The sequence below is a fragment of the Hippopotamus amphibius genome, chromosome 10 (genome assembly GCF_030028045.1).
Source record: "Hippopotamus amphibius kiboko isolate mHipAmp2 chromosome 10, mHipAmp2.hap2, whole genome shotgun sequence".
Classification (NCBI taxonomy): Eukaryota; Metazoa; Chordata; class Mammalia; order Artiodactyla; family Hippopotamidae; genus Hippopotamus; species Hippopotamus amphibius.
The window spans coordinates 29,998,278-30,010,572 of record NC_080195.1 but is presented as its reverse complement, the minus strand read 5'-3'; the positions used below and the strand labels follow the sequence as shown (position 1 = coordinate 30,010,572).

The window sequence follows — 12,295 nt, the reverse complement described above, 5'->3', positions numbered from 1 at the left end:
TGCACGGGTATTTGTCTATAGAATGGGCTGTGTTTTTCAAATATTTACTTTTCTCAAACATTTACTTTCCTGAAACTGTGTTATCAATAAGGAGAGAGTCATAAGAATTTATTTTCTAGCAGATAAACAGAAGCCTCTGCTGGTTAATAAGTTGCTGCGTGGCAGACCCACTCTAGAAATGACCAGTAATTGTTTCCTCTCAGCCAGGTTCACTTGAATCCCTGCTCAACTGCATACTAGCTCTGCTGCCTTAGTCTCTCAACTTTTCCAGGCATCAGTTTACTCATCTGTAAAATGGAGATAATAACATCTACTTTACAGGGTCCACAAAAGGATTCAACGAGCTAATGCCTAGGCCTTAGCATCTCTGACTCTCCTAACTTTCCTGTACTGTGTCCATGTGTATTTTCACTTGGAAAAAGTCTATAAAAGTTTTATGTTATCACGGGATCTCTGACCCAGTGAAGTTTTCAGAGCTATTGCTCTAAAGTGAAGTGTCTTTTCTCAGGTCTCTCCACCCCCTTCTGGTGTCTGTGCCAGAAACTGCTGTACTTTCTTCTTAATAAACTGTTATTCTGTAACTTAAACAAATAAAAAAATAAAAAAATAAAAAAGTGAGGTATCTTTGCCAGATTCCTGGGAGCTCTCATCCTGACATCTCATGCTGTCAGGCTTTTATGGGGACATGCAGTGCGAGACAGATGTATGGGTTATATTAGAAACAGAACTATCCTGCTTCCAGAAAATAGTAAGCCAAATATAATTTCTTTTGCCTACAATTGTTATTAATAACATTCACAGCAGACATACCATAAGATTTGGCTAACGTGAAACTGCATAAGGTACAGGCAAAAAAAAGAAAAGAAAAACAAAAGGATAACAACAACAAAACAATATCCAAAGTATCCTTAAGAGTAAGAATCCTGAGAATGAAGAAATGTCAAAGTGAGGGATTCTCGCACTTTCCAAGGTTGCCAAGTCTCCACAGGTAGAAGAGGTGGCGATAAAGAGGTGTAGAGAGTAGTTTAGCATTTGTCATTCCTTATATAAATCTGCTAGGGCTTCATATCACATTACTGCGAAAAATAAAGTCTAGACTGTACATGAAAAATTGAGCCTGACGAAGCTTGCGGATGACCTGACAGCATTTGAAGTCACGGCTGTCTCTGCACAGGAAGCTAAACTGTTTGAAATGAAACCTTCAGATGGACTGCAGAGTGGCCTAGAGCAGTGTAAAACCTATGAGAAAAGCTCAATTATGAATGTCCTTTTTTCTCCCCAAGCTCCTTTCACAGGGCACCTCCCCTCACCTGACTCTCTGGCAAACGTCCTGCCCCTGATACTATCAATGAATGTTCAGATTTTATACATTTAGAAATGTTTTCCTCTGTCCCTGTAAATTCCCACATAAATAATAAAGGATATTCACAGGGCCTGAACATAAGACAGCAGTCAATTCATATTTGCTGAATGACTGAGAATGGAAGGAGAAAAACCATCACGGGTTAAACAGAAGGAAAGAGAGTTGATAGCATTGAATTTTCAAAAAATGGTATTACAGGGAATTTCCTGGTGGTCCAGTGATTAGGGCTCAGTGCTTTCACTGCCGTGGGCCCTGGGTTCAATCCCTGGTCGGGGAACTAAGATCCCAAATTCACATGGCATGGCCAAAAAAAAAAAAAAAAAGAAAGAAAGAAAGGTATTACAAATGGGTGGGAAGAAAAAGAATTATTTAATAATACTAGTACTGGAGTAACTGGTTAGCTATTTTGGAAAAAAAAAATTAGAGTCTTAAAAAAAAAATGTAAGAGCCTTATCTTACACTAGTGATTCTAGAAATTTCAGATGTAAATATACTTTATAAGTAAATGGTTTCTTATAAAGAAAAGGATGTCATGAAACAACTAGAAGAAAAGAGTTATCTTATTTTGGGACAGGGAAGAGCTTACTAAGCACAAAGGCAGGAGAAGAAACCCCAAAGGAAAATGTGATAGGTTGATTTATATTAAAAAGTAACATGACTACTAAATGTAGTATGTTCTGGAACAGAAGGATATCCTAATAAATATCCTAATAAATAAATATTTATCATAATAAATATCATAATAAATAAACATCTATACTTTATTTAGACTAAGGAAATCTAAGTAAAGTATGGACCTTGGTTAATAATAATATATCAATGATGGTTTCATTAACTGTAACAAAAAAGTACTATATTACTATATGAATAATAACAGAAACTTCATATGGAATCTATGAGGACTCTCTATACATCTGCTGAAATTTTCTGTAAATCTGAAGCTGTTCTAAAATAAGAAGCTAATTTTAAAAAATACCTCCCCTGGGCTTCCCTGGTGGTGCAGTGGTTGAGGGTCTGCCTGCCAATCCAGGGGACGCGGGTTCGAGCCCTTGTCTGGGAGGATCCCACATGCCACGGAGCAGCTGAGCCTGTGCACCACAACTTCTGGGCCTGTGCTCCAGACCCTGTAAGCCACAATTATTGAGCCCACGTGCTGCAACTGCTGAAGCCCGCGTGCCTGGAGCCCATGTTCCGCAACAGGGAAGGCCACCACAGTGAGAGGCCTGCACACCACAGCGAGGAGTAGCCTCCGCTCACTGCAACTAGAGAAAGCCTATGCGCAGCAGCGAAGACCCAACACAGACAATAAATAAATACATACATACATACATAAATATATAAATACATAAATAATAAAATAAATTTATAAAAAAAAGCTACCTCCCCTTCAAAACAAAACAAGACAAAGACAGAGGACAAGGGTTAACAGATTTGTATAAGACAATGGCTAGGCACATAGGTCTCTGGACTGAGGCCATCTAGACTTAAATCTCAATTTTGTCACCCCAGCTGTGACACCCTGAACAAGTTAATTAACTTCTCTGTACCCACTTCTTCATGTGTAAAGTGGAAATTTAAAACTGTACAGAGCTTATAGGGTTATTCTGAGAATCATATGAGTTAATGCATGTGAGAGACTAATATTTGCCTAACACGTAGTAAGTACTCGATATAGCTGGCTTCATCATATACAGAATTCTCACAAATAAGTCTAGAAAAATTAGTACCGCAGTACAAAATTGGCGGAGAGAAATACATAAGAAATTAAAACATTACAGATGGCTAATAAACATAGGGGAAAATGTTCACACTCACCAATAAAGAACTAAAAACATCCAATCAAGATTATACTTTTTTCTCTTACCAAACCGGGAAAGATTGAAAATGATAGTGCCTAGCTTGGAAAGGATGCTATGAGCATACGGAAAGGACACTATACTGCTGGGGGTGGGGGAGGGAGTGTGTAATTTGGGATGATTTTGGGAGAATAATTTGACAATACATAGTAATATATATCAAAATACAAACTTTAGAATACTTGCATTTTTGACCATATAATTAAACTTCTAGAATGTGTCCTAAATTATTAATCAGAGATGCACAAAGAATTATAAGAATATTTATTAACTGTGTTACTTATATGAGCAAAAACAGTAACCAACCTTAATGTCAACCATTTGGGAAAATTTAATTATAATACACACACACTGTTAAGCAAGCAATAAAATGACATTTTAAAATTCAGTATAATGATACAGAGAAATGTTTATAATGTTAAGTGAAAAAATCAGAATGCAAAACACATGTTATCCTACATGTGTTTTGAAAATTCTATTTACTGGGAAAAAAAAAGAGAGACTGTAATAAAATGTACCAACATATTAACAGTCATCTCTGGGTGATGAGATTATTAGTGGTTTATTTTCTTAAGTTTTCTGGGTTTTCTAAATTTTCAGATTTTTTTTTAAGTACATAATGATTATCAAAGGAAAATGTGTTTATTGTAGAAAATTTGGAAAACAAGAAAAATGAAAAGGAGAAAATGTTTATACATGTTACTGAATTGCTAACACACAAAAATGAAGATAAAGTAAGAGGTTGAAAAAGGAAAATCTAGCATCCTGGATGTGAGGCCCGGGTGGGTGGCAAGGTGCTGGGGAGGGTCACAGGTACCCCCACCATGTGGTTGAGCCTCTCAGCAGGAATACTTCTCCCCAGTTCAGTCCAGAGCTTGGCAAACCCTCATCTATAGCTCCTGGAATTAAGTCCAAACTCCCACCCAGCCACAAAGCCCCTAGCACACACCATCTCTCCACTCACTGCTTCCCAATTCCCCATCCATTCCACACCCACTCTACGCCCAAGGCCTCCCCACTGCCAAGACAGGATGGATCGTGACACACCACGCTATGCCCTGCTGTACTTTCCTCACCTGGCCTGCCCTCCCCCAACTCCCCTTGCCTGGCTGCTCACTCATCCTTCAAGACTCCTTCCAGGGTCAGCTTCTCCCCTGGGAACAGGCAGGTCCCTGGTGCTCATCTCTCTGGACCTCTGACCCTCACAGTGACTCCAGTGTCCTGCCTACCCCTTCCAGAAGCTGCCCCACATCTGGGTCCTCTTTGGATACTCAGTGCCCGAGTGTCTGGCTCACAGCAGTTTCATGTCTTGGGGTGAAACGTCTGGCTGGAGGTGGGCTAGAGAGGAGGACAGGGAAAGAGAATTTCTGGGGCAGCACAGACGAGCTGCAGGCAGTCCAGCATTCTCTCATGCAAGGCTGCTGACTGCCACCAGCCAAGAAGAAAAAGCCAGAGAGACACAGACAGAGAGAGAGAGCTTAAAATAAGAAAACAAAAACAAACCTCAAGAAACCCCAAAGAGCTAAAGCAATCTTGAGAAAGAACAAATATGAAGGACTACTACTTCCTGATTTCAAAACCTACTACAAAGCTACAGTAATCAAAACAGTGTGGTACTGGTATAAAGATACAGCTATAGGTCAATGGAATTCAGAGCCCAGAAATAAACCCTCACATATATGGTCAACTGATTCAGCAAGAGCACCAACACCATTCAATGGGGAAAGGATAAGTTTTTAAAAAAATGGTGCTGAGAAAACCAGATCCACATGATAAAGACTGAAGGAACCCTTACCTTATACCTTATGCAAAACTTACCTCAGAAGGGATCAAAGACCTAAACTTAGGAGCTAAAACTATGAAACTCTCAGACTGAGATGTACAAGAATATCTTCAAGGTATTGGATTTGGCAATGATTTCTTGGATATAACAACAAAAGCATAGGCAACAAAAGAAAAAATAGATAACTTGGACTTTATCAAAATTAAAAACTTTTTTGCATCAAAGGACATTATCAACACAGTAAAAAAAAGGCAACCTACAGAATGGGAGAAAATATTTGCAAATCACATATCTGATGAGGGATTAATATTCAGAATATGTAAAGAATGCCTATAACTCAATAAGAACAAAACAAACAACTTAATTCAAAACTGGGCAAAGGACCTGAATACACTTTTCTCCCAAGATGTACAAATGGCCAATAAACACATGAAAAAATGGCCAACATCATTATCAAAACCAGATGAGGGTACTTCCCTGGTGGCGCAGAGGTTAAGAACCTGCCAATGCAGGGGACACAGGTTCAAGCCCTGGTCTGGGAAGATGCCACATGCCGCGGAGCAACCAAGCCCGTGTACCACAACTACTGAGCCTGCACTCTAGAGCTCAGGAGCCACAACTACTGAGCCCACACGCCGCAACTACTGAAGCCCACGTGCCTAGAGCCTGTGCTCTGCAACAAGAGAAGCCACCACAATAAGAAGCCTGTGCACTGCAATGTAGAGTAGCTCCTGCTCTCCGCAACTACAGAAAGCCTGCACGCAGCAATGAAGACCCAATGCAGCCAATAAAATAACAAATAAGTAAATAAATAAACAAAATTATTTAAAAAAAAAACAAATGAGATGCCACTTCATACCCATAAGGATAGCTATTAATAAAAAAAAAAAAACCCAAAGCAAAACAACAACAGCAAACAAAAAAACAAAATATAACAAGCATTAGTAAGGGTGTGGAGACACTGGAACCTCAGGCATAGCTGGCAGGAGTGTGAAATGGTGAAGTCCTATGGAAAACAGTGTGCTGGTTCCTCAAAAGGTTAAACATAGATTTACCACATGACCCAGCAATTCCACTCCTAGGCAAATACCCCCAAAGAATTTAAAGCAGGGACTCCATCAGATACTCGCACACCAATGTTCATACCGGCATCACTCACAGTTGCCAGAGGGTGGAGGCAACCCAAGTGTCCATCATCAGATGAATGGATAAACAGAATGTGGGCTATACACACAAGGGAATATTATTCAGCAATAAAAAGGAAAGACATTCTGACATGTGCTACACCGTGAATGTACCCTCGGGACATGCTTCTAAGTTAAGTAAGCCAGACACAAAAGGACAAATATTATACGATTCCACTTATAAGAGGAATAGGCAGATAGAGACAGAAAGTAGAACAGAGGTTACCAGGGGCTGGTGGAGGGAAGTATGGGGAGTGATTGTTGAACGGATGCAGAGTTTCTCTTTGGGATGATGGAAAAGTGTAAATGCTTAGTTGTGATGGTTATACAACATTGTGAATGGACTTAACTGGACACTTAAAAATGACTAAAATGGTGAATTTTATCTTACGTATATTTTACCACAATCAAAAAAAATTGCAAAAAAACCCCACAAAAAAACCAGCATCCCAAAGAAGCCAGAGTGAGTTTCTTCAGAAGATGGACCTCTACATTCCATGGCCATTCGGATGCTACCATGTTCATCTCCTGACCTTGGGTTAACAAATTCACACAGCCTGCAGCCGACTCTGGCCACCAGCCAACTCAGATATTAAATAACTCACTTCTCTAGCTCAGGACACAAGCAGCTGTGCCCACCCCATCCCCCTTTCTCTTCTTGATTTTTGACATGCAAACTTGTACCAGCTGGGAGAAGCTGTGGGGTGGAGGTAGGGGTTGGGCGCCACCGAAACTAAAAGAGAGAAGAAACTGTGGAGCAAAACTAGACCCAAGCCCCACTGGAGTCTCAGTCCTTGGTAAAGTATCTCTCTTACCTTTGAAAGATTTGCAGAAAGGGATTTTTCTTTCCTTACTAACTCTTTTAAGTATATCAACTCCCCTCACAGTCTAGAAGTTGTGCTATCTAAACTCAACCGCACACACAAATAATTCCCTTGTCCTGCAATTCACACCATTTCCTGCTGGGTTGGCTTCACCAAGGCTGGCAGCAGCGAACATCCCCTAAAAATTATATATTTCCACTCTCTCTCCAGTTCCTCCTTCAAGCTACATACTACACTTCTTTTAACATTTCTTCATATAGCTGGTTTTTCTGGGTCTTTCCCACAAACTTTCTCTAAGTCTCTCTCTTAACTGTACACTAAAACATTTTCGATGGATGTTTGAAAAATTTCTACGGCAACTGGGGACCTCAGTGTTTTTCATGACAATAAAAAAATGTGTGGTGTGGAGGTGGTGAAATTATGAATTTGAAAGCAGTGGGTTTCAAGAACGTTGCTTCCTAAGTTTACTTGTTTTGAGTCCTGTTTGCCTGTGTCTAAAACTTCGAAGCCAGCACCTCCCTCTTCATGTCAGGACATCTGTCCATCGAGATGCTCAATTGTTGCCAACTGACTCTGCAGCTGGCAAGAACATTGTAGAACCTGCGAGTAATTCACTTGATCAGAGAACCGCAAGGCAAAAACACTCGAGACCTCAGAAACTCCTCCTGGCTTTGCTGACCTATTCCGTTAGGATATATTCCAAGTGCAAACAAAGATTGGCCTAGAAATTTAACTGAAAGAATTGACAAGTGCCTTATTGTTCATCACAGAACAATACTCAACAAGCCCTAGATGAATCGGTTACACGCTATATTCCCTACGGAAAAATAGGTTCTGCTGTACGTCATTCTTCAAACCTCTCCACAAATCATTTACTGATCTTAGAAAACCCACCTTGGCCCCACAACTGGAAAGAATCCACTAAGGAGTCAGTGTTTTCAAACATTTCACCAAACTACCATATCCGCAAACACAGGTCCATCCCCCAGACACTGCATCTTTCTGGAAAATGGGAATTAACTGAGGAAAAAGTTAACTCAAAAGAGCCACTGTCTTCCTTCTCTAAGAAGCCTTGCTGAGTTAGCACACAAGTCTACTCTCCCTTTAGAAAAGACCCAGCCTTACTAAAAAATATACATTCCACAGAACCTAGTGTAGCACCTCGTGTATAAGTACACACATATATGAATGTATTAATAATACAGTAAGACCCCTATATACGAACCCTCAAGTTGCGAACTTGCAAAGATGCGAACGTGCCCTGTATGCCAGCTGTTGTACTATACTACTGTAGTTTTCAAAGTACTATGCTGCAAGGTTTAAAACTTTTTTCTTTTTTGTGTTTGTTTTTTATGTATTATTTGTGTGAAAAGTATTATAAACCTATTACAGTACAGTACTACGTAGCTGACTGTTTTAGTTGTGCACCTAGGCTAACTTTGTTGGACTTACAAACAGATTGGACTTATGAACGTGTTCTCGGAACAGAACTAGTTCGTATATAGGAAACTTACTGTAACTCAGGTATTGAGCCCATCTTAGGTACCAGGCCCTGCACTCATAATACACACCATTTCATAAAGCAGGTATGATTATTTTGCCATTTTAAAGATGCAGACACCTGCCCAACTGAAGAGTTAAATGATTATTTTCCAAAGCTTCCTGAACTAAGCTAGCCAGTGATCTTCCTGGAATTCCAGCCCAGGTCTGCCTGACTCCCCAGCTTCTGCTCTTAATCACCATGTGTGCAGCCTCTTTGAATATATGAAGTGAAATTTCCCCTAGCTTTTACCAAAGCCGGTTCATTTGTTTCCTTGGGTTTGGGGAAGGTAGACAGCTAAAATTTTCAATAATAATGAGTTTTATCTTGAAGTCAGACCTTTCTCTGCATGCACATCCACGCTTGTTTATATTTCACAGTGGAGGTCTAGCAAGACAGATTTATCTGGTCAGTTTTCATACCCGATTAAGTTATTCTGAAATATACACTGTGACAATTCTGAAACATAATTTTCTCCCTCAAAAGACAAATGCCAGTATCCGTGCATTACTTGTGAGGGTTTCATGTATTTATTTTAATTTTTCTAAAAAAGGAACAATAGATTTTGAAAATGCAATGGCCTGAGTCCAGGGAACTTCCTTGAGGTCAGTGTTATCCGTGGCAGCCATGTGTCCGGCAGGAAGTCTGCAGCGGGTGACATTAGCAATGACCGTGGAGACCCTTGTGGCTGTACATCCGAACGAGCCAGGACTTGGATTAAAAGCATGCTGTTTTGTTGGTTTTTTTTTAAGTACTTTTCCTCTCTAACCATTTACTCTAATTAAATTACACATCCCATCAACACTTTTTTCAGGTACCACACCATCTTTATTGGTGTTCCCAATTTGTCCGTGCTGTTTGCTTCTCACGTATATCACAGGCATCGAAGCTCATATTTCTCATCACCACCAAGTGGTTCGTAGGGCTGACTCATTAAACCTGCACACTCCGATGAGGCCAAATCTCCCAACACAGCCTACACGTGTTTACGTCCTTCTTAATGTACTCGCTCCAGTAGGATAGGGCATCCCTGGGTGGTATTTCCAGGTTTAGACCCAGGATGGCTTTTACGTTTATTTTTAGGCAAGCTTAGCTACATATATAAGGCCCATGCAGAACCCCACTGGAGACAGGTCCCCTAACTGTTGCCAAAGCATGGGATAATTGGACAATTAAGATCAATGCCTCACCCTGATGACTGAATCCTACACAGAAAGCCCTGAGTTCATTTCTTTAGCATCCTATCACAGAATGATCCAAATATTTACTTTTGAGCTACACCAGCCACATGCTCACAAAGATTAAATAGTCAACTGTCATCCTTGGCTAAAACAACTTACTGCTCAGAGATAAAACTCTAACTTGTTATTCATATATACAGGATCTCAGGTCAACCTCAGAACAGCCTATGAAGTGGACATTGTCTTCATTCCCATTTTACATACAAGGAAACAGACCCAGAGAGGTTAAGGAACAGAAGAAAAGAGCACCAGAGGTGAATGAGCAGAGCCCAGAATTCATCCCTGGGAGACCGGCCTCCAAAACTTCATCTCAGTGTTACACCGCCTCTTATGTTTGCATTCTAAAAAGTGAAATCAACTTCGGCAATCTTTTCTCATCAGGTATAAGCATTGCTAATTCAGATTTCCCCCTTTTTCGACAGGAATTAAAGAGAAAAAACAGGGTGTGTTCTGCCAGCTGAGATAAAACTTTGTTTCCCAGGACAGTCCCAATTCTCCTGTGGGCAGTGGCTGCAGCAGGCTCTCTGGAGTCAACCTGGGTCCACTACGTTCCAGCTCTGTGACCTTGGACAAGTCACTTCTCTTTGTCCTTCAGTTTCCTCACCAATAAAGCGACGGCAATAACAGAAACTAACTCAGTGTTGTTAGGGATTAAATAACAGAGTATTTAGAACAGGGTTTGGCACATTTTATGTGCTCAATAATTCTCAGCTATTCTTATAATTAATAAGATGTCTGAACTAAGTTTATTAGTGATCATATGTAAACATCAGAAGGAACAACTAAGACATCTCTCATCTGGATATTCCAGAAGTGACTTTGCCTTGAAAAGATCATCCAAAAAAGCCCTCCCATGGCCCGGGCTGCCTATATGTGATGGTTACGGGTATCTTTCTCAAACTAAATAGCTGGTGCATTGGTCGAGTTCAAATAGAGTACGGATTCCTTGACATTACCTCACCTCCAAGACACACACACACTTTAAACATTTTTAATTAAACGCTTAAAGATTGTTTGCATTCTCAAATAAATAGTTATCAATGCATCCTCACTGTGTTAAGAAGCAAAGCCATCTTCCAAATCGAGCGATTTGCTCTAAATCGCATTCTCTAAATGTCCCTTCGAAGCTTGCATTTCAGGACTTGGTGTCCCCAGTCGTTGCTGTCCCAGAACAAAAGCCTAATTGCTGCTGCTACAATACAGCCCTTTCTCTGAGGTCATCGTGAAGCCCTCGGAGCAAACAAGAGAGGGAGTTCCTGCGAACAGCTAGCACTGCATCAAATTCCTGGACCCTGAAGGCCAACACGAGCCGAGTTATCTCGGAGACTCAGTCCCTTTGCAATACCTACTCCTCCCTGCAACTTGCTGTGTCTCGGGAGTGTTTTTGAGCCCTTTAGGACACGTGTGTGTTCCTGCTTGGACGAGTCTGGAAAACCTCCGGGACCCCCTGTTCCGCCCGCGCAGCGCGAACGGGCGCGGGACAGCAGCCCCGCCTGGGCTCGGTTCTGTCGCCGTGGGGTCGTCGCCGTGCGCCCCCGGGGCCCTGCAAGGCTGGGGGCGGGATGCCCCACCAGGCCCACCCCTGCGCCCCTGTGCCCCGCGAGCGCGAGCGGGAGCCCCACCTTCCCAGCCCTGGTGGGACGGGCGCCGTGCGCTCCCATCCCGGGCGGGCATGCAAAGCCCCGAACGGCGGCCCCGGGATCTGGGGGGCGGGAGGTGGGGGGGCTCTGGGACTCACGCGGTCTCTCGGGGTCTCGGGGGCCTCTCCGCGGCCGGCTCCCGGCCCCTGGGGCTCTGAGAGTGGGCGCCTCCCATGGCTCGGAGCGCGGCGCCCCGGCTGCGCCCGCTCGTGCTCCGCGGCGCGCCGGCCCGACCCGGACCCCGGCGGGAGGAGGCGGCGGGCGGAGGAGGAAGGGTGGGGCCGCGGGTGGGCGGGGGTGCCGGGGAGCCCGGCTCAGGGTCCCGGCCGCCGGGAGAGCCGGCGAAAGGGCGTCGCTGGAGACGCTGCGACTTCTCCGCCAATCGCAGGGCTCGGCCGGCGCGGCGGCCCCGGACCCCCGCCCGGGGACCCCGCGGGGCGAGGCTGAGCGCGCGGGTCGCGGCGCCAGGGAGCCCCTGGGGGGAGGAGGGCGACAGGTGGAGTGGCCGGGGGGGCGTGGGGGGGCGGCGGCCGGCGCCCTCCCTGCCCTCCGGGCCCGCGCCCTGGGAGCCCCCGCGCGAGGCTGGAAGGGGCGCGGCGGGGAGGAGGCCCGGCGGGGCGGCCGTGCGGAGAAGCCCCGGGAGGGGGCGGTGTGTGCCGGCATCCCCGACCCGGGCTGCCTCTCCGCGGCGCGGCCTCCCCCAGTCGCGAGTGCCGCGCAGAGGCCTGCGCCGAGTTGTGCAGAAAACTAGGGGAATCCTGGTCGTGCCCCCGGCTAGTCGGCTGACTTGGGACAAGTTACTGCGCCCTCCCCGAGTCTTGCTTTGTTCATGTGTAAAGTAAGGGCGTACGATCCTTCTTCACC

At 43.9% G+C, this 12,295-nt stretch overlaps 1 protein-coding gene across 9 annotated transcripts in view; it reads right to left on the bottom strand.

Annotated features, from left to right (window-relative positions):
- TACC1 (transforming acidic coiled-coil containing protein 1) overlaps nucleotides 1-11,660 on the bottom strand; it is a 94,980-nt gene extending 83,320 nt beyond the window's left edge. For 4 of the 9 annotated variants that reach the window (XM_057696676.1, XM_057696678.1, XM_057696683.1 and 1 more), the window contains exon 1: nucleotides 11,530-11,660. Coding sequence is in view for 3 of the 9 variants with exons in the window: in XM_057696685.1 (XP_057552668.1) it covers nucleotides 11,530-11,606 (77 nt within the window). In the remaining 6 variants the exon portion in view is untranslated. The remainder of the gene's footprint in view (nucleotides 1-11,529) is intronic. The other 5 variants (XM_057696681.1, XM_057696682.1, XM_057696685.1 and 2 more) reach the window with 3 other exon arrangements.
- Nucleotides 11,661-12,295: the final 635 nt, after the last annotated feature.